The following is a 19,661-nucleotide window of genomic DNA, read 5'->3' as shown; positions in this document are numbered from 1 at the left end:
GGAGTAAGCAGAGGGGGGTGAACCAAGTCTTATGAGGAGCAATTGAGGGAGTTAGGTAATATGTTTAGCCTGGAAAAGAGGATTCTTGCAGCATTTCAGCTCTGTGAATCGATAAGTTCCATTGAATTTAAAAACCTTACCTCTAAGTAGGCATGCTGAGGATCACAGAAATAGAAGTATAACTAGCCAGATCATCAAATTGTCGGTTGCGGTTTATCTATGATGAAGATTGTTCAGGACCAACCCTGGTACAATATAAATTTTTTGCTCAGCTCTTCTGAAATAGGTGAACTCCACTTCAGGTGGGATTTTTTTTAAAAAAAATATTAACTTTTAAAAAGTGTGGCAATGCATTTATTTACAAATTTTGTATGCTGCTTCATATCATTATCGTGTCGGAGCTTATTTCTAGTTCAATAATAGAAAGCCATGATTAGCTGGAGCTTCCCTGGGGATGTACATGCAGTGAAATAGGCATGAGGAGTGATTATTGCCTAGGATTACTGCTTCATATACATACACGTGTCACACCCTTTCCTACTCATAAAGCAGTGCTTCTTAGACATCAGACTCGGGCCCACAAGTGGGTTTGGGACCACTTTCAGGTGGGCCTCACTAGCACAGCCTGCCCAGTGCCAACTTGCTTGCTGCCCAGCCCCTACCCATGCCATGCCCTCTTCATTGGACCAAATCAGCACCAGCCACTCCTTGAATACTGCATAAACATGGGCAGGAGCCAGAAAAATGAGGGTGGAGAGGAAGGTTGGTCTTCTTCTTCTCATGTAAAAGAGCCAGTGAAGGTGTTGACGAAAATTAGAGACAGGTAACAGGTTAACACTTATTATCATTAATCAGCTGGTAATAGGAAGGGGTAAGAAAAGTCAACTCTTATATGAGGAGAAATGCATGTGCAAGGACCAGGAAAAAGGGGTGAAAGAAACTGGCAGGCTTTTTTGGTTGGGTGGAAATAAGGTACAAGTTGAATACGAAAGGAGAATGGCAGAAGAAATTACAGGAGATGGCTATAAAGACTTTGAGAGGCATGTAATGATGAGATAGGATAGATATACAAGTAAAACTCCTCTTTACAAAGATGAGTAACAATAACTCCAGAGCAGACCTGTGGAAAGCCTAGCTTTGAAACTCCTTGTCATCAGGAGAACACTGTGGGAAAGAATTTAGCAATTTGGAAAGATGGATTAGATATCCGCTGATTATGCCAAACTACTTTCGGAACTGGCTGTTCCCTTGTACCACTTTTTAGTGGGGGGTGGGCTTGGTGTTTTTCAGCTCTCTTAAGTAGATAGAATGGCGGAGAACCCCCAAGTTAAAGCAATATTGAATAGTTTGTTATACCTTCAGGAATCTATGTTAAGTGATAGCACAATTTTTATTTTTATTTTGCTAGGAAAGATACCTAGATTTAAATAAGGCAATATGATTTTATGGTAGTGCTCTTACATATTTCAATGCTCTAATAGGCTCTGAAAACAATGACGGAAACTGTTTATAAGGAATGAAAATTTGACTTTTGAAAAATAAATTTATGCACAGCTGGTAAATGATAAAGTGGGGTGGTAGAATCTTTGGCCCAGCAGATGTGGGGTGACTGCCATCAGCTTCAGATAGCTCTGCCAATTGTTAGGGATAATGGGAGTCGGAATCTAACAACATCTGGAAGATAAGTGTTCAAGGTAACCTCTTGGCCATTTTTAATTTTAACATAGTGGTAATAGATAGGTATGGGAGGGACGCAGGTGGCGCTGTGGGTTAAACCACAGAGCCTAGGGCTTGCCAATCAGGTGGTCGGCGGTTCGAATCCCCGTGACGGGGTGAGCTCCCATTGCTCGGTCCCAGCTCCGGCCAACCTAGCAGTTCGAAAGCACGTCAAAGTGCAAGTAGATAAATAGGTACTGCTACAGCGGGAAGGTAAACGGCATTTCCGTGCGCTGCTCTGGTTCGCCAGAAGCGGCTTTGTCATGCTGGCCACATGACCTGGAAGCTATATGCCGGCTCCCTCGGCCAATAACGCGAGATGAATGCTGCAACTCCAGGGTCGGTCACGACTGGACCTAATGCTCAGGGGTCCCTTTACCTTAGATAGGTATGCTGACAGCTTCTATTTTATTAATTTAATCTTCACATAACTGTAGTGCTTTTAGCTTTCATACTTAGAAAAATAATAATGTGTGCATTATAAAATACTACATTAGAGTTCTCTTGTTGAGTTATGGCTGGTAAGAATGAATATACTGTATGCAGGTAGTTTCCATACAATTTACTATCTGCATACATTCATTCTTACTTACCAGCCATAACTGGTCTATACAGAGTGGCTGTGAATTGGTTCCCCCACCCTCCAAAATACATTTTCTAATACAATTTGAGTAGAAGAGGAAAAATTTAATACGGCTTCTGTTATTAACGGTCATCTGAACTGAAAATTAGTGAATGTTTTGTCTGTGTCCTGAGGATGCCAAAGGTACAAAAAATTAATTAAAGAAGCATCTATATAGCAGAACAGCTCCTTGCTATGGTCGTTTTACAGATGTGCTGAGAATGCTTGCTTTAATGCCTCAAGCCCATATATTTTTGGTCACAGTTCACAATTATCTTCCCCTTAAGAGTGAGGTGTTCTTCAAAAATGGGGTAAAGAGGCAGAAAAAGGCACATGAAAGGAGTGGAGAATCAATGGGTGGGAATGAAGGAAGCAGCAATAAAGAGGGGAAGGCACTCAGAACAATATTTGGTGTAACACCATAACCACATTCATTACATTAACATATGATTTTAATTCTATGTTTATTGATTCTTTTATTTCTTATTATAGTAAAATTTGTATTCTATATAATTAAAAAATATACTTTAGGATCTAGCACACTGAATTACAATTGCTAACCAAGCAGAAAAATTCATTAAGTGGTCTACCAAGACCCTTGGCTATTTTTCAAGTGGCCCAGGAGAAAAAGTTTGGGAACCACTGTTCTGCAGTGTTCCACAGTGTGGGAAAATTAAGCTCTGCCTGATATACCTATGACAATGTTAAGTTTAGATTTCTAAAAGAAATGTGTTTAAACTAATTTGTTTTCATGCTGCTGTTTGTTGCTGTTCCAGAATTTAGCCTATGAAATAATTCTCACATTGGGACAGGCATTTGAAGTAGCCTACCAACTAGCACTTCAAGCTCGAAAAGGAGGTCATTCTTCAACCCTTCCTGAAAGCTTCGATAATAAACCTACAAAACCAATTCCAAAACCTCGTGTTAGCATTCGAAAATCTGTGGTGAGTAAACTATGTACAACCCTTGAAAGAAGCCTGCTGATGCTTAGGCTGAACTCATTTTCCCATTTCTGCAATGAAAGGTTCAGCAGATTGGGCCTTGGCTCCGCCCACAGGGCAAAGTCAGGCAGCAATGTTTTGGGACATAGGGCTCCCAGGATTCTCCCCTAACACTCCTCTACTAGAATTATGCAGGGCTGCCACCGGGGCCTCCCCCAGCACCATTACAAGACACTATTGCATAGATGCCTTCACTTCAGTGGAAACCACCCTCAGGTGGAAGGTCCTTCTTCCTGAACACTGCAGCTTCTCTCCCACCTGAGATTGGGACATATTAAAGCTGTCCCAAACTGCTGACCTTTCATTGCAGAAATTGGAAAGAGTACTTGAATCATACTTTTCCTTTGCCAATGAAAGGTCAGCTGGGCCCACCCTTAAGACCGCTAAGGCTCCCGTATTCCCCGGGAAACCCCAATTTTTCCAGCCGTTTCCCGCTGGCAGCCCGGATTTAAAAAAAAAACCGTAAATCCCCCTGATTCTTACCGGCCTGGGGAGGCTCTTTCTGCGCATGTCTGGAGTCTCTGGACATGCACAGAAGCGATTTCTGGAGCTGAGGCCATTTTGGAAATGGACAGAGCATGCATAGAAGCGACTTCCGGTGCTGCTCTGCCCAGTTTCAAAATGGCCGCAGCGCGACTTCCTGTGCCACACCACTGCCTATCCTGGATTTTTCAATCTGGGAGTTGGCACCTATGATCTGCTCTTCAATTTACTTTTTCCTTATTCAATATATGTCTGGGATGTAGGATTGGGATTTTCCTTCTATAAGTCCTGATCTTTCTTGAGCTTGGTGAGTTCACAAACTGAATCCTGGGAGCCCTATGCCCCAAACATTGCTGCCTGCCTCCGACCCAATCTGCTGACCTTTCATTGGCAATGGAAAACAACAATTCAGGTAGGTACAACCATACTTTCTCTTTATAATCAGCATGCTAGTGGCATAAGCTGTATTCCATTTGCTCATCTTTCTAAAGGCAGCTGTAGAAATTCAGTATAGTTACTAGCTCTTGGGCACATGCTTTAATTTCAGAACTTCATATGTAAAACAGTACTGGAGGGATTCCTAGGCATGCTAAGTAATTAAACATCATTTTCACCTTCTGTATCTGTGGTTCAGTTTTTCCTTTGTGGCCCATTCTCTGCTTAATAGCAACACTAATACTGTAGCTCAAACATAGCTTCTTGCTATGTTCTTTAGTATATATTTACATTATAAAGGCAATACTTTTCTAGAAGCTCTTACCAGCAGTTCTCACCTTCAACTGCCAGACCACAACATAGTCAGGTAGTTGTCCAGAGAGAGACATGTAAATATTTATTGGACAGAAAAGGCAAAAGCACTTGCTCATTGGCATTATCATATGCTAATAAATCAATCAATTCTTAAGACTGTTAAACAACTTAGGTAGGTTAGTATACAATTTCTATGTGCACCTCTAGCCAAATGAAGAATTACATAAACAAATGAGCGCTGTGTACTCAGTTTCTCCTCCAAGTTGTCCAGGATGTGCAGGGTTAGCGGTTAGGAAAATCAATGACAATGTAGATCGGCTGGGTTTAGTCCTACCCAGCTAAACAGCCAATTGGTGTGTGTTTGCTGATTGTTTGACAAGCTACACACACACACACTTGGAGCAGCGTTATTAGCAAGAGAGAGAGAGAAAAGCAATTTCGGCAGCCTGATCTTCAAGGCAAGTTGTTGAGCATGAGTTCCTTGTGTTACTGAAAACACAACACAGCATACATACAGTTGATAAAATTATAGTTATAGACCTATAACTTCAGATTTTATGTAGATACATCTCTTGTTGCACTGGACTAGTTCTGTGAGGGCAGTGAAACTAATGAATCAATATCCTCTTGGATTATCATGATAAAATAGAATATAGACTGTAGCCTCAGGAAAGCAATCCATGGTGCATGCCGTGTGGATAATGATGTGCTACTGTGTGACCCAGTTTGAGCACTGTTTTAATGCTCAACAATTAGAGTAGATAAAGCATCATTGTGTTTCTTTTGTATTTGTTTCAAAGCAGATAGATCCCACTGAACAAAAGACTCTTGCCAACCTACCATGGATTGTAGAACCAGGACAAGAAGCTAAAAGAGGAATTAATACCAAGTATGAAACCACAATTTTCTGATAGTGAACTGTCCTCTGTTTCTTGTTGTGCCTTGCACTCAAAGCAGTCATAGCACAGCCTTTCCTTGACGGCAACTCTTCAGTCTAGTAGAGGGGAAGACTGCACTATATGAGTGGCCTTGAAACTAGCAAAAACATACAAACAAAAACAAAAGGCTGCTGGTCATTTCTGGTGATTGTTCTTCCTGCAGCACTGATAGAAGAATGACATGGGATGAAGACTTTTCAATTACAGCCCACAAGAGGAGTGGGAGATTGTTTCACGCACGCTCTTCTCTTAGGACTTTGCCACAGTGCTTTCTTTTGATTTCGTATTTTAACGTTCTACTTTTACAAAGGTCTCTAACGGTAATGCTGCTTAGTAATACAACGTTCAGTTGTGGTTGGGTTTTTATTTTCACACATGACAGTTTTTAAATTGAAACAAACCCAGATTAGTTAATAAAATATTTGAGATATGTTTGTGAAATCATGGGAATCTATATAAGTTAATTCTACTGTTTAATATGTTTTTCAAAATTAGTAATGGCAAGACATTAGCTTCCTTGACTTCTGTATTTGCTGGTCTATGTATTCTTCATGCCATTTAATCCTCTAGAGAAATGAGGTTATATATGTCAGTGTGAAACAGAATCAGAGTTTTATTAATGGCTTAAAAAAAGAGGAATTAATAATGCATGAAAAATGCACCTTGTATTAAATATTTTTGTGGGAGAGAAGAAAACTATAAGAGCAAGTATGATATTTATGATAAAGGAGGTCATTAATTATGAAGAGAGTCTGGATTTATTTTAAAGTTAAATAAACTGCTACTGTACTATCTAACAGTAGTAACAGTGGGGCCATCAATACGCTGGATGCTTCACTTCATGGGGTAAAACGGAAGCTGCCCAGCAATTGCACTACAGGCACATGCAACTATACACAGTTTTTCAAGTTATTATAGCCATGAGTTTCGGTTTTAAAAAATCTGAAAGATGGTTTTAAACAAAACTAGGAATTTTAACAAATTTTCTGTCTCAGAAAGCTGGTTTTAATGAAAAAGTTCAACTCAAAAGGTTTTTTCCTAAATGAAGTAAACAATTCCAAAGTAATAATTATTTCCACAAATCAGTTGAGCATTGGCTTGACAGTTGACTTAATGAAATTTTCTTTGAAGTATTTTAATTTTTTAAATGTCTTTGTGGAGTATTTGTATAATAACATTATGTATTTCAGTGAAACTGAATGAATTATAACAGTAAAAATATCAATCATAGGCAAAAAAATGACATTTTAATGTATGTTCTATCCAGTCAAATTGTGAATCATTTTGAACTTCATTATAGAGATATTGATGAATAGTGTGGTTGACTTAAATGTTTTTTATTATTCTTTCATATTTAACTGAAAGGTTTCAGTTACACTCAACAACTGAATTTTTAACAAAATTGATAATTGAACTTGATTAAAAATTCAAAATTGTATATGGTTTAGTTGAACCTAATCATAGCGCTGAATGACAAAAAACCTTTTAATACAGTATTCAATTTACTTGAACCAATCAGCTCCTTGTACATATTATGCCTATTCATTGTTGATATGTATGTAGTAGGCTGACAGTAAACACTGAAAAATATAGTACCAAAAGGAATATTGTATAGGAGAAAAGTAAATAGTAGCCTCACTGCAACAAATACTTCTATGTAAATATGCTTGGGCTTCCAGTTATAAATTTTGTAATTTTTGTCATTATTTATATCCTATAAAAGCACACAAAATAAATTGAAGTTGTACAGTCAGTATTAGTTTCTGGAAAATTTAGTGTGGATAATATTGAACATTAAGCTGTTGTTAAGTGATGGATCAGCCTTTACTGTCAAAGAGACAATGGTATGATCCTATGAACCACTTCACTTACTCAACAGCTTTCAATATCTCACATGAGACTAGTGTTGGCAAAAAGGGAACGCCTCCGTGCTTCAGGCCAATGCTAGAACTTGGTGGATGTGGGATGTCTCTATGCTATAGAACACAGACTTCAAATCTAACCTACCGTAATTGTCAACGTATCTCTTAATAGCACCTTCAGCCTCCCCAGCAACATCTTGACCTTGCTACACATCAGCATTCCTGACATCCTCGATATAATGTTATCAAACTATTACTCTTCTTCTGGGGTATGTTTAGCTCTCACGCTAGTTTTTCGTCTCTGACCTTTTCGTTATCTCTTTGGCTAATACCTCTATACAGAACTCAGCCACCAAAATAATTTGCTCTCATGTCACTCAGAATATACAACTCCTTCAGTCTACACTGGCTGCAATACAAATTTCTTGTTCTTGCCTTTGAGGTTCTCAGTACACTTTCCCCACCTTCTTTCTCTTCCCTCACCTCCTAATAAAGCTCTGCCCATGACATTTCTTTCAGTTCATCCACCCTAAGCTATCTAAAGAATATCTAATACTCTGCCTTTGCTATGCCTGGGAGTCCCTCTCATGCCACCTGTAAGGCGTCTCATTCTTCAAACAGCCCCTTCAAATCCCACCTTCAAAGTTTACTCTGAAAATATTGAAAGTAAGAAAACCAAACACTACCTCAACATGGTCTTCAGGTACGTGGCAGCAGAGTCCTCTAAAAGAAATGGTAGCAATGGTGGGGGGACAAGAAGCAAGTTTCCAGGAGAACAAGCTTGGTAGCTGCCATTAACACTCTCTCTCTCTCTCTCTCTCTCTCTCTCTCTCTCTCTCTCTCTCTCTCTCTCTCTCTCTCTCTCTCTCTCTCTCGCTCTCTCTCTCTCTCTCTCTCTCTGCCCTTGCTGCTATAGTTGACTTAGGGAAACAATAGCAAAAGTCATGAAAGAAGGCAAAAGCATTTTCTTAGTCCAGTGACATAAATGAGGCACCAGAGCTGAAAATATCACAAAATATAATACTTAGCTGCTTCTTCCTTGAAACCATAAAGCTTATTTGCACATATTTACACACAAGAAATGGGTGCAAATTTGAAATTTGGATTTGTTCATTTCTTCATTCAGGTATCATTGGGGAACAAATAAAAGAAACGCTTTTTAAAAAGAGGAATAATTGGTGAAGCTGGCACAAGAGGACCTGAAACAGATGCCTCTAATTCACCCATAAAATGGCTTATGCCCCCAAAAGTGCTTTTGTTCTCATTGAGTACCAGTCAATGGTTTATTTTTTCTTCAAAAAATTAATTTCAATTTAGAAAGTTTGCAATGAACTCACTCCACATTCTGGCAGAGGAAAGGCATTATATATTGAGCTTTGAGTTAGATCTGGGGGCTTCAAACCCCACAACAAGTATTCACTTGAAAGGGCTAAAAATTATTGGCAATCCACCGGATACAAAATGGCAGTGCAGAGGTAGAATCTGTCACAAAGTGATGGCAGATGGAAGCCAAGTGTACATAATCAGCTGGCAGTTACTGATACTTTCTACAAAGAAAATCCCGTTTATATTCCTCTACCTGCCACATAATCTCAGCTGTTACATTCACTTCTTCCTCTTATAATGACTTCCTTTCCTCGATTAAAACAAATTTCGGCCAAAAAAATCAACCAATTATCTCTTTTTAAATTCCTTCAGTGCACCCTTGGGTGCTTTCACCTCAGGGAAGAGAGAATTTATTTCCTTCCTCTACCCCCAAAGTCTTCAATTCTCAGTCACATTCACATACTTCCACCTTTGTTTCTTTAGCCCTGCATGGGCAAATGCACACACAACTGCTGACCAGTTTGCTGTACTGCTACCCAAAGCTAGATAGTTCTGAGGTGGAGACACCAGCTACCATCTTGGATTTTGGGCAGGAGAGACTTCCTGACTTGGAAGGAGGACTGAAATGAAGGGTAAGAGTTTGAGCATGTGTGGTGCTGGGGAGATGCGGAGACACCACAGCAACTCTGGCTGCTGCTTCTTTTTCTCTTTCCTCTGCTCCCCACCCCCCTTTTGCCCCTCTCCTTCCCCCAGTTGGTTTGCCCATCTGCCTCCTGTCAGTTCTCTCTCCTCCAGCCTTGCATGCTATAGCCTCATTTGCTTAACTCACATCCTCACACATGCCTATGCACTGAGCTTGCAGGGAGCTGATGCTAGGGCAGTTGGGAGCATGGTGAGCGAGTAAGGAGGCACTGGGGTGGCCCACTGGCTATCCCTGACCCACAGTTTGAGAAACCCTCTTTGAGGCAGTTCTCAAAGAAAAAGAAAAGCACACAAAAAACCAGTTAAACTCATGGAAGGCATATCTATTGTATATCATTACTTGCCAATCAATAAATTCCCAAGACAAATGTTGTGAAGAAGTTAATTCCCCCATCAACAATCACATTCTTTTTGATTTCCACAATCCAATCAGTTTGACAGCAGGCACTTCACAACAGCAACTCAAGGTACTGCGATACTCAGTACTATTTACATTGTTACATCAAAGGTTTGAAAATAGCATTGCTTCTAGTGGCCAGTTTGCAAGCATGACATGCACAAAATGTGCAATGCTACAGAAACACTTTTGCTTAGCTTCTGAAATGAAAGATAAATTTAAAACTCTTTAATATGAGATGGAATGTTTTAAGATATTTGATGTCCTAACAAACAGAAAACCCAAAGAAGTGTTATGTCTGTGTATAGCACATCCAAATCACAATGCTTTTCAAGATCTCAAGGGCTCTACTATAATGGAAATTAAAAATAATTGATACTTACCTGAACATGCATGGTAGTTTTTCATTTAGCAAAGCTGGGAACACCATCTAAAAATAATCTCTGAGTTTTCTAAATTAAGAACTGCTGTACTTTACTTCTGCTCTCAGCCTACCGGGGAACTGTGTTTTTCATTTAAGGTTGGGTATAATTCTGGGTTACAAGCTAAACTCCTCAGAATGAACAGCCATTTTTTTTAATCCATTACATCCAGTCTCTCTCTCTCTTTTTACTTTTTAATTGAAACTTACACAGGGGTTTATGTTCCAGGGATAAAGTCAAAATCACGTATAGCCAAAACACACTGATTCTATGGCAGGTGGCATTGCCAAAGTATTTTTTACTGCCCTGGCTCTATGTATACAATTTCCTTACTGCATACACTTTACAGTGGTACCTCAGTTTAAATACACAATTGGTTCCGGAAGTCCGTACTTAACCTGAAGGAAACTTTCCCATTGAAAGTATTTGAAAGTGGATTAATCCGTTCCGGATGGATCCGTGGAGTACTTAAACTGAAAGTACTCAAACCGAAGCGTACTTAAACCGAGGTATGACTGTACTAGAATTGGATATGCCATTTGAAAAAAGCCACTGAAAGCCTTCTCCTCCATAGATTTGTCTAATCCTCCTTCAAAGTCATCTCAACTGGTGGCCATCACTGCTTCCTGTGGGAGTGAGTTCCATAGTGTACAGTACTTTATTTATCTGCAATATCCCAACCTGATTTTATGAGAAAAGAGATGAAACTATAGTTACTTACCAGGACTGCCTTGCCATGGTGGTATTTTAATTAAGGAGACACAAATACTAAAGAGACTGTGAGGAAGAACTGTTAAACAATGCCCCCGGCAAGTCATTCACAGTAGCACAGCAGAGGGGTTTGTGCTGTCCTGTGATAATATCAGAAAGCAGCCACTAGATGCCATAACACTGTTTCACTACTTTGCCCACACTGGAGGCTGAGCTTGTCACTAAGCAACAGAGAAAGGGAATTCAGATATAATTAGAAGATCAAGCTTTCAAAGCAACAAATTTATCCACCAGACAACTTCCCTTATGCTCACAAGGACATAACTTACCATTTTTAATACAGTGAGACACAATGACACTTTGAACTGAGCCAACTGTGAGTCATGGTTTTGTCCTATACAGATGAATCATGGAAAACACTCCTTCTTCACCTGCAAATCTGCCTTTCTTTGGTTTGTATTATCCCAGATCACCTTTGCATCCAAACTGGCAAACTCTGGTTTGAACTTGCACAGCATACCAGGACTGCAAACCAGATTGGATACTGGTTTGAATTGCAAGCACAAGTAAAAGTTTACCAGTTTGTATGTAAAGGCACACTAGGAATACAAAAACCAGGAATGGATAGAGGGGATTACAACATACAAATGAAGTGACCATTTTATAATGATTTACAGAGTTTCACAAATTATGTTCCTACAGCTGACTCCACTTGCAAAGCCACTGAGCTTTGGCACAGAGAAAACATCGTCTTTCCACAAAAGACAAGACCTAGATGCTTGTTCTATTATTTCAACACAATCTATGCCTCTTTACTTGGAAGTCTTGCTTTACTTGGAAGTCTTGCTAAGTTCTAATGGGGCTTACCTCTATGCACCCTTATATTCTAGATGAGAAAAGAAAATTCTCATATGGAGAAGACTTTGAACTTTGGAGAAAAGGAAGAAAATGTATGGACTAAGACAGAAAAAATGCACCACATCCTGCAATATATTAAAATATTTATTGCTTTCAAATGCACAACTTGTTTAATTAAAACCCAGCAACTTTGCTACAGCAAAGTTTTAGAAACATTTTAAAAAATCAGCAGTCAGCAAATTCAGCAATTTCCCTTGATGCAAAGATATATTCCAATTAACACCAACACAGTACAGTATAGTATAGCTAAAAGCAAAAGTTGAGCTGCTATTAGTACTCCTATTATCTCTTGTAATGCCAGATAAACCGGAAACAATTCCTTTCTCCTAACATAATAGACCAATGAGCCTCATTTTAATTATCTAGTTTTATCTTAAGTTGCAATAGATAATGCCAGTGGAAAATTTAGACAATCTCATTTGATGAATGTTACCTTGAAATATTGTCCACAAGCTACAAAAATCTAAATTAAACCTCTTAAAAACCCAACTAAATCCTTGTTTCTTCAACTTTCTTCATTGAATCTTAATGAGCCCCCATAACACAAATCTCCACTCCAGCTCCTGCACAGCCATTCAGTGGAACATTGTGTCAAAAAGTAAGGGTTTCCTTTACATCCCTTTGAATTGTGTTCTTTTTTTATGGGAATGCTTCCTAGCAAGGGATACACAGGTGAGAATAGGGTCACAATTCACTGAAGCTAGCCCAAAGGACCACATTTCCAGATACAGCATGAGGGTACTGTTAATTAAAACACAACATTAAAAAAACACCCAGTTTGGCAACTGCAGAAAGGCAATGATTAAATTTAACCTGAAACACAAACACAAGAAGTATTGAAATGGACCTTCAGATGGCAAAAACTTTGAAACAAGTGTTACTAATTGGTTGCTATAATTATTAGAGATTGCTAATGCATTGGAAATAATTTCTATTCCTAAGCTGCTCATAAACTCCTTAGACGTTAATGGTGAAAATCCTAGATTTGTGGTGTGTACTCACAGTTGGTGACACCAACATGGGAAAGAGTCACATTGCAGACTCCTCCCTTTTGATCTGGAGTCCTGACATCACTGGACTGGCTCCCATTCCATTAAGATGATGATGGGAGGGGTCCCATGTATGACGAGAATTTGACCCGAAGGGGGACAATATATTTTGGTTAAAGATTATATTCAACATTAATTATTTTATGTTGTCCTTTTCAATTAAATATCTGCTGACACAAGAGTGAAGAAATGCAGTTGAGAAAAATCTGAGATATGCTATCTTAAAATAAAAAATAAGATACATTAGGATTTTGCAATCAGAAAACTTCATTTGAAATAATACTATCTACTTTAGTAGATCAGACACTGACAGTTTGGTTTTATCCAAAAACAAAAAGATAAGCCAGCTTCCAATAACTTCAGGGAAAATTTACCTTCAGAAAATTGCACCTGCTTTATTCTTAGGGCATATGGAGACAAGAGTTCTGCACATTTACCACACTGGCCCAGTTTGCACAAACCATAGCTCAAATGTGAACGTATGTGATACTCACAGAACAAATTACATCTGCTTTGTTGCAGCACTAAGCAACTGTTTGACTTAGTGTTATGCCTGAGCCAGTGTTCATGGGTTGTCTCATCCAGACAACTATACAGGTACTCAGGTTTTGATGTAATGCCAAGTCAAACCACTGGCTTAGTTTGGCTTACCTCTGTGGACCATGGCAGCAGCAGGGTGACAATTTTTCCTACGAATACTCAAACACTTGTAAACTCAATTGGCCATTGTTTGGCCTAGTGTTACGTGCAAACCAAGGTTATGTTTGAGAAACATGAATCTGCTACTCCTAAAAACATAATAGTACCATTTGGAGTTTAATTTTCTCCTATTGGAGTTTTTAGTCACATTGTGTATCATGGCTCTTAAAATTCTTTTAAAATATTAAGGTGGGTTTTTTTTAGAACATCCACACACCTACTTTTGTCTCAAGACAAAATTGCATTAGTAAAACAGGTTTATGGTATTTTATGAAAATCTACTTATGGCTTAGAAACATTTACCAATAGATCAGTGAAAAGATTTCAGTAATCATAGGGCTGGTAATTCACCTTCCAATTATCATTAGTATACTACTTAGTATACATATAGGATCAGGGCAACTTTAGTCCTCAATAATTAGCCCCATTGATTTCAGGGGGACTAAAGTTTGACTAAAGTTTAATCTGGATGTCACTAACCACACAAAAAATGCATATCAAACTGCTGATCAAAACACAACATATAAAATGTATGCTGATTTAGGAACGTTTACAAATTTACTATACAGGTAATTTATGCCAGAGAAAAATGACTTCACAGTTTAAAGAAAGTTTTTTGGGAATATGCTTCCGGCTCAAAACACTGCAGTTACAATCAGTTTTAAACAGATTTATTTCATAATCTGTAGCACGTAAAGAATGCCAAGATTATCAACAGTCACACATACTTTGAAATCTGGAGACACGTGTAATGATTTAAGATTTGTTCCATTTGTATAGAATGTTTGTAGGAGTTGCCCAGTAGCTACATTCCACCACTAGGAGGAAGAAAAAACAAGTTCTCAATCAGCAAGCAATAAATCTGAATGTAGCATGTTACAGATATTGTATCAATAACTTGGGAGTCCCATCCTAGATCTACACATTAAGTGCACACTATTAATTTCTCGGATGTCAGTTTCAGAAAACAATGGTTGAGGACAACTGACTGATACTACATTTTAACATCTTTAAACCTTTTGGATATATTTTATATTTGCAACAAAACACTAATGAAATCCTGAGAATTTACTATGTATTTAGAGTTATTTAACATTTTCACATTTGTTAATAAATTGCAAAATAATTCTCCTTTTGTACCCATTCTTGTTGAACTTACCTGAATGCATCCCCCAGAAGAAACAAGTATCTGACTATCAGGGGAAAAGTGAAGGTCTGTTACCCAGCCTCCGTGGGCTGATTCTCCCTCACTTTTTGAAGCATGGGAATAGAGGTGAAGCAGTTCTCCTCTCAATACATTCCAAACCTGAGACACAAGCAGTACAAAAACAGACAAAAACAGGTTAAGGATGCAGTGTAACTGTAGTTATGTTCATAGTCTCTTAAAATCACAAAATAGTTAATTATCTAGTCCAATCCCCTGCAATGCAGGAATCTCAACTAGATAAAATGATCTTGGCACAGAACATTTCTACAAACCACAAGGAAACCTATCCCACACCAGAGGTCAAGACAGGAAACATATTTAGCTCCATGGGTTCAACTTTGACAGGTGGATGTCTTTAGGTAAAGATAAAGGGACCCCTAACCATTAGGTCCAGTTGCGCATGACTCTGGGGTTGCAGCGCTCATCTCACTTTACTGGCTGAGGGAGCCAGTGAACACCTTGCAGGTCATGTGGCCAGCATCACTAAGCCACTTCTGGCGAACCAGAGCAGTGCACAGAAATGCTGGATGACTTTACCCACCTGTCAATCATGTAACATCACATGTCAAAACCATTTGTGCCCCCTTTTTAAATCCCCCAGTCTCAGAAGCTTAAAAGGGGAGTGTGGGAAAACCCACAAAAAGCCCTTTAAGAGCCTAATCTTGGAGCCTTAAAAGGGGGAAATGAATCTCAAAATCTTTTGCAAGTCTCCCAGTGCTTCTCTTTTAAGCCTCTGAAATTGGAGGAGGTAAGAGGCTTACAAATGGTTTTAAGGAAGTCCCCATGCTCTTGTTTGATCCTCACTTGCTGTCTCCATGAGCTGCTTCAAAGGGTGCTTTGGCACAGCTTTCATCCCAACCTAGCTGATGGTTTTATAATGTAAAAACTAATAATTAAAAAATCCTGCTGCCTTTGCTGTGCAAACTTGTTTTTGGCTGGGAAAAGAATTGCATAGCTAATGCAGGATTAAACCATATCTGCTTATGAGCACAGTTTGAGGGAAATGGCCTCATGGGTCAAACGGGATCCCATGGCAGACCAAGACTGGCCACAGGCCAGAGATTCCCCACCCCATATCTGTCAAACCTGTTCTCTTAAACATCCTCAACTTAACAAACATTTCTAAGCCATGCTATATGTACTTTTCTGCCATTTGAACTCATTACTTCATGTGCTAGCCTTCATAAAATTCTAGATTTAAAAAACTGTTTAAGAATTAAGTCTCTCACAATTCACTTGTGCATGAAAAGTATGAAAATTGTAAATAAAGGCTACCACCTTTTCTTCCACACCATCTAAGCAGTACTGTAATGACTAATTTTAGAGTGTCACATACCGTGTTTCTCTGAAAATAAGACACCGTCTTATATTTATTTTCCCTCAAAAAACACACTATGGCTTATTTTCAGGGGATGTCTTATTTTTTTCCTCCTCCTGCTGCCACGGCCGGCATTAATGCTGCGCCTATCACTATGTCTTATTTTCGGGGTATGGCTTATATTCCTTGAATGCTTAAAAATCCTGCTGTGGCTTATTTTATGACTATGTCTTAAAATAGGGGAAACAGTGTATTGTGCTTACAACCAAGGCTCGATGCATACAAGTTTGGGGCAACACTGAAGCCACCAGTGGCACAATGAGCATTCAAAGGGACCAACCACTCTACACTGCATTCTCTATGTGCTCCCATTAGGTTTGGAGAGACAAATCAATGTTAGAAATGAATGGCTGCACGGAACAGAAGGGAAAGATTAATCAATGCAGAATGACATGAAAATGTATGCAATTATCAAGATGCAACACATATTAACAACAAAACAGAGGAGGCAAGTAAGTCCCACATTTATATGTTTATGATCTTTAATGAAGAATTGCCTTCCTTTCCCCAATACCCTTTAATCATTAATCTTACTTTCCTTTGGATTTAATGCAGCCTTTCTATTTCTAATCATCTTTTTGTTATCAGAATTGCACCTGAGATCCTTCTCCACCTTTGTTAATATTCTTGTTGCGTTGGAATGCTAAAACTTGTACACACTCACCAGAACAAGGTCTTATAGTACCAAAGAGCCACCACCTAATTTGTGAGGAACTCATGTGTCGCTGCAATAACTTTTTATGCTAATTTTTTTAATAAGTCGTTTAAAAACAAAATGGAGTACCCGTATTTCCCCATTGTCATCTCCTGTGGCCAACAATTCATTGTCAAGGGAGAAGGCACAGCACCTCACACAGCCGTCGTGACCATTCAGCTTATGAAGAACCGATGAACTTTCAAAACTCCATAACTAAAGATTTAAAACATGAAACACATTGTTAAATTATATTCCAGTATTTTTAGGTTCATTTTGAGCTTCCTACCTGTAAAAGATATTTGGACTTCAAAGACTCAGATATGAAAATTGGTTATGGTACTCCCACAATAGAAAGCAAGCTAAACTTTTCTACACAGATGGCTTAGGACAGAGCAAAGTGCAGAAGGAATGTAAAGGGACAGCCAAAATGAAAAGTTAAGTGGTGCACCCTGCAAATGAAAGTTGAAGTGTTTTAGGTTTTTGTTTCATTTTAGATTAAACAAGACAGCTAAGGGAGAACACAGGGGTTTCTAAGTATGCCTGGTGCTGAGAAAGTGGACAAAACTTTTTCTCGCCCTCATCAACCAGTAAAATTATTGGAAGCAGATTCAGGGCAGACAAAGGAAAGTACTTCTTCATGTGTCACATAATTAATGGAACTCAATGCAAGAAGATGTGGAGATGGCCATGAGCTTGTTAAAAGCATGAGATGGCTTTAAAAGAAGACTGAACGCATAGAAGTCAGATCTACAAAGGCTATGATTGCCATGGAGGCTACACAGAAATTCCGAGGCAGTATGCTATTGAATTTCAACTACTGGGTAGCAAAAAACAGCAGGAGAGGACTATTGCCTTCAGCCCTGCCTCTGGGCTAGGAGGCATATGGTTTGCCACTGTGTGAAGCAGGTTACAAGACTAGAAGGACCTTTTCTCTGCTCCAGTGAGGCTCTCCTTATGTTATTACTGATCTTTTGACTGAGGATCTCCTAGGTAAACTTGTAAATATTTCTTGGAAAGCAGCTTTCCTATATTGCCCTGCACAAGAGAACTGTCCAGGGAGCTGCATCTAAATCTTTAATTTAGATGATTTATTTCTGAAATGGGAGAAATAGGATTGTAGTAAGCTCCTGTAATATACCATAGCTGGCTAACTGTATTCAACCGAAGTTAAAAGAAGTGGAAGCTGATGTGTATTTGCAATTGTTTGAACTTGATATTTCCATTGCTATTGTTAGAAACTACTTGTTTCAGAATAATGATGACAATTTATATTACAAAAGCCCAATACTGCTTTGGCAAAGCTCCTAAAAAGCCAGTTGAAGGAGACATTTTGGCCTTATGCTTGGAGGACAGGTTTTATCAGTCCAAGATTTACTCCTACTTGATGTTTCTCCCATTTACCTGGAAATCTGGAACACCTGAATAGTTCCTGTGGTGGTAAAGGTACCCAATTTTGGTGGCTAAAAAAAGAGAAGCGGCAAGACTAAAAGTGGAAAATCTTCTCTGGTCCACTTAAAATAGAATGGGAAAGGATTGGGTATAAATAACTAAGGAATCAAAGGATCAGTGACAGGAAGTGATTTGAATCAGTTCCCCCAGACCTGACTTTACCAAATACATGTCTGACAGTGCACATAAGATACAGGGGCTCACCCCCTCTAAAGGCATTTGCGTGCATGTCATCCCTACCCCCGTGAACATGGGCATTCCATCAAATCCACTTCCAAAGAGGCTGGATGAGGATGCAAGGTGTGCATGCAGGCCTCAAATTCCTTGTAACAACCTGGCACAGTGTTCAACCATGTCATTTCGCCAGGGGAAAGAAGAGAGGGAAAGAGTTCTGTCATGCCCTTAGGTGCTGCATCTGGAGTGGGTAGGATTATGTCCATTGGATCTCATTGTATTTAGAAGAGGGGCCAGGAGTAAGCTCATAGGTCATGATTAAGTTAAGAGTTGGCAACTTTTAAGATATTTCTGATTATCAGCAAAATACCATTAAGCATTTATGTAACTCTTCTACTGAATTAGGATTAAAAAGTGCTAAACTCAGAGTAGATGGTGCTGTATGTTTTAGCATTCATTTGTAAACCTGTACTGACCTTGGCAGTCTTGTCAGCAGAGGTAGTGGAAAACATAGTGGTATTGGGTGAAATTACACAAGAAAGAATGGTGTCTTCATGGCAAATGATATCTCTCTCAAGTTCTCCTGTAACTGTGTTCCAGAGCTGTAATATTAAAATGTTCCAGTGAACAATAGTGCTGGTACAAGGGCTTATAAACAGTACACAGGTGTTTGGTGTTTTTGTCTTTAAAAATACTTAGCAGCAGATGCTTTAAAAAAAAAGTAATATACTTTAACCACGGAGTATTTTGCAGTCAAAACAAGACTCGTAAATAGTGTTATCTAACTTTGAAAACACAACAAATATGATGTTCACATGATGTGCATTTGTTTCCTTTAAGGTTTAGCTACAGGCACCAATCTAAGTTGTCAATGCTTAGGTTTTTTATTTACCTTAACTGTCCCATCAAATGACCATGAAAGAAGCCCTGAGTGTTTTAGAAGGTGAAAATTCTTGACAGGTTCCTTGTGACCTTTCAGGAGAATAAATTCCTCTGTTTGCCAATTCCACACCTAATAAAACAGAAATTAGAATAGATAGAGTATGGGAATTTGGGTTCAACTCTGGCTTGCTTTTATGGTGAAAACAAGACTTTTTTCTTTAGTAAAACAAAAAACCCTCAACTTTTCTTTACAAGACAATACTCCTCCTCCCACAAGG

At 38.9% G+C, this 19,661-nt stretch overlaps 2 protein-coding genes across 12 annotated transcripts in view; one reads left to right on the top strand and one right to left on the bottom strand.

The window, feature by feature from the left end:
- ANKS1B (ankyrin repeat and sterile alpha motif domain containing 1B) overlaps window positions 1–7,264 on the top strand; it is a 327,182-nt gene extending 319,918 nt beyond the window's left edge. For 6 of the 11 annotated variants that reach the window (XM_088651950.1, XM_088651955.1, XM_088651956.1 and 3 more), the window contains 2 exons: window positions 3,115–3,282; window positions 5,376–7,263. In XM_088651950.1, the coding sequence (XP_088508076.1) occupies window positions 3,115–3,282; window positions 5,376–5,483 (276 nt within the window). In that variant the 3' untranslated portion in view covers window positions 5,484–7,263. Of the gene's footprint in view, window positions 1–3,114; window positions 3,599–5,372 lie in introns of those variants that run through there. The other 5 variants (XM_088651949.1, XM_060279719.2, XM_035126879.3 and 2 more) reach the window with 3 other exon arrangements.
- A 4,650-nt stretch (window positions 7,265–11,914) lies between these two features.
- APAF1 (apoptotic peptidase activating factor 1) overlaps window positions 11,915–19,661 on the bottom strand; it is a 44,142-nt gene continuing 36,395 nt past the window's right edge. The window contains exons 24-28 of the mRNA XM_035126889.3: window positions 19,394–19,513; window positions 18,978–19,103; window positions 16,966–17,091; window positions 14,756–14,902; window positions 11,915–14,414 (exon numbers count right to left, since the gene is read on the bottom strand). Of these exons, the coding sequence (XP_034982780.1) occupies window positions 14,268–14,414; window positions 14,756–14,902; window positions 16,966–17,091; window positions 18,978–19,103; window positions 19,394–19,513 (666 nt within the window). The 3' untranslated portion in view covers window positions 11,915–14,267. The remainder of the gene's footprint in view (window positions 14,415–14,755; window positions 14,903–16,965; window positions 17,092–18,977; window positions 19,104–19,393; window positions 19,514–19,661) is intronic.

This window comes from Zootoca vivipara, chromosome 9 (assembly GCF_965207765.1).
Source record: "Zootoca vivipara chromosome 9, rZooViv2.hap1.1, whole genome shotgun sequence".
Classification (NCBI taxonomy): domain Eukaryota; kingdom Metazoa; phylum Chordata; class Lepidosauria; order Squamata; family Lacertidae; genus Zootoca; species Zootoca vivipara.
Note: the sequence above shows the minus strand (reverse complement) of the source record. Positions and strands in the feature narration are given on the sequence as shown.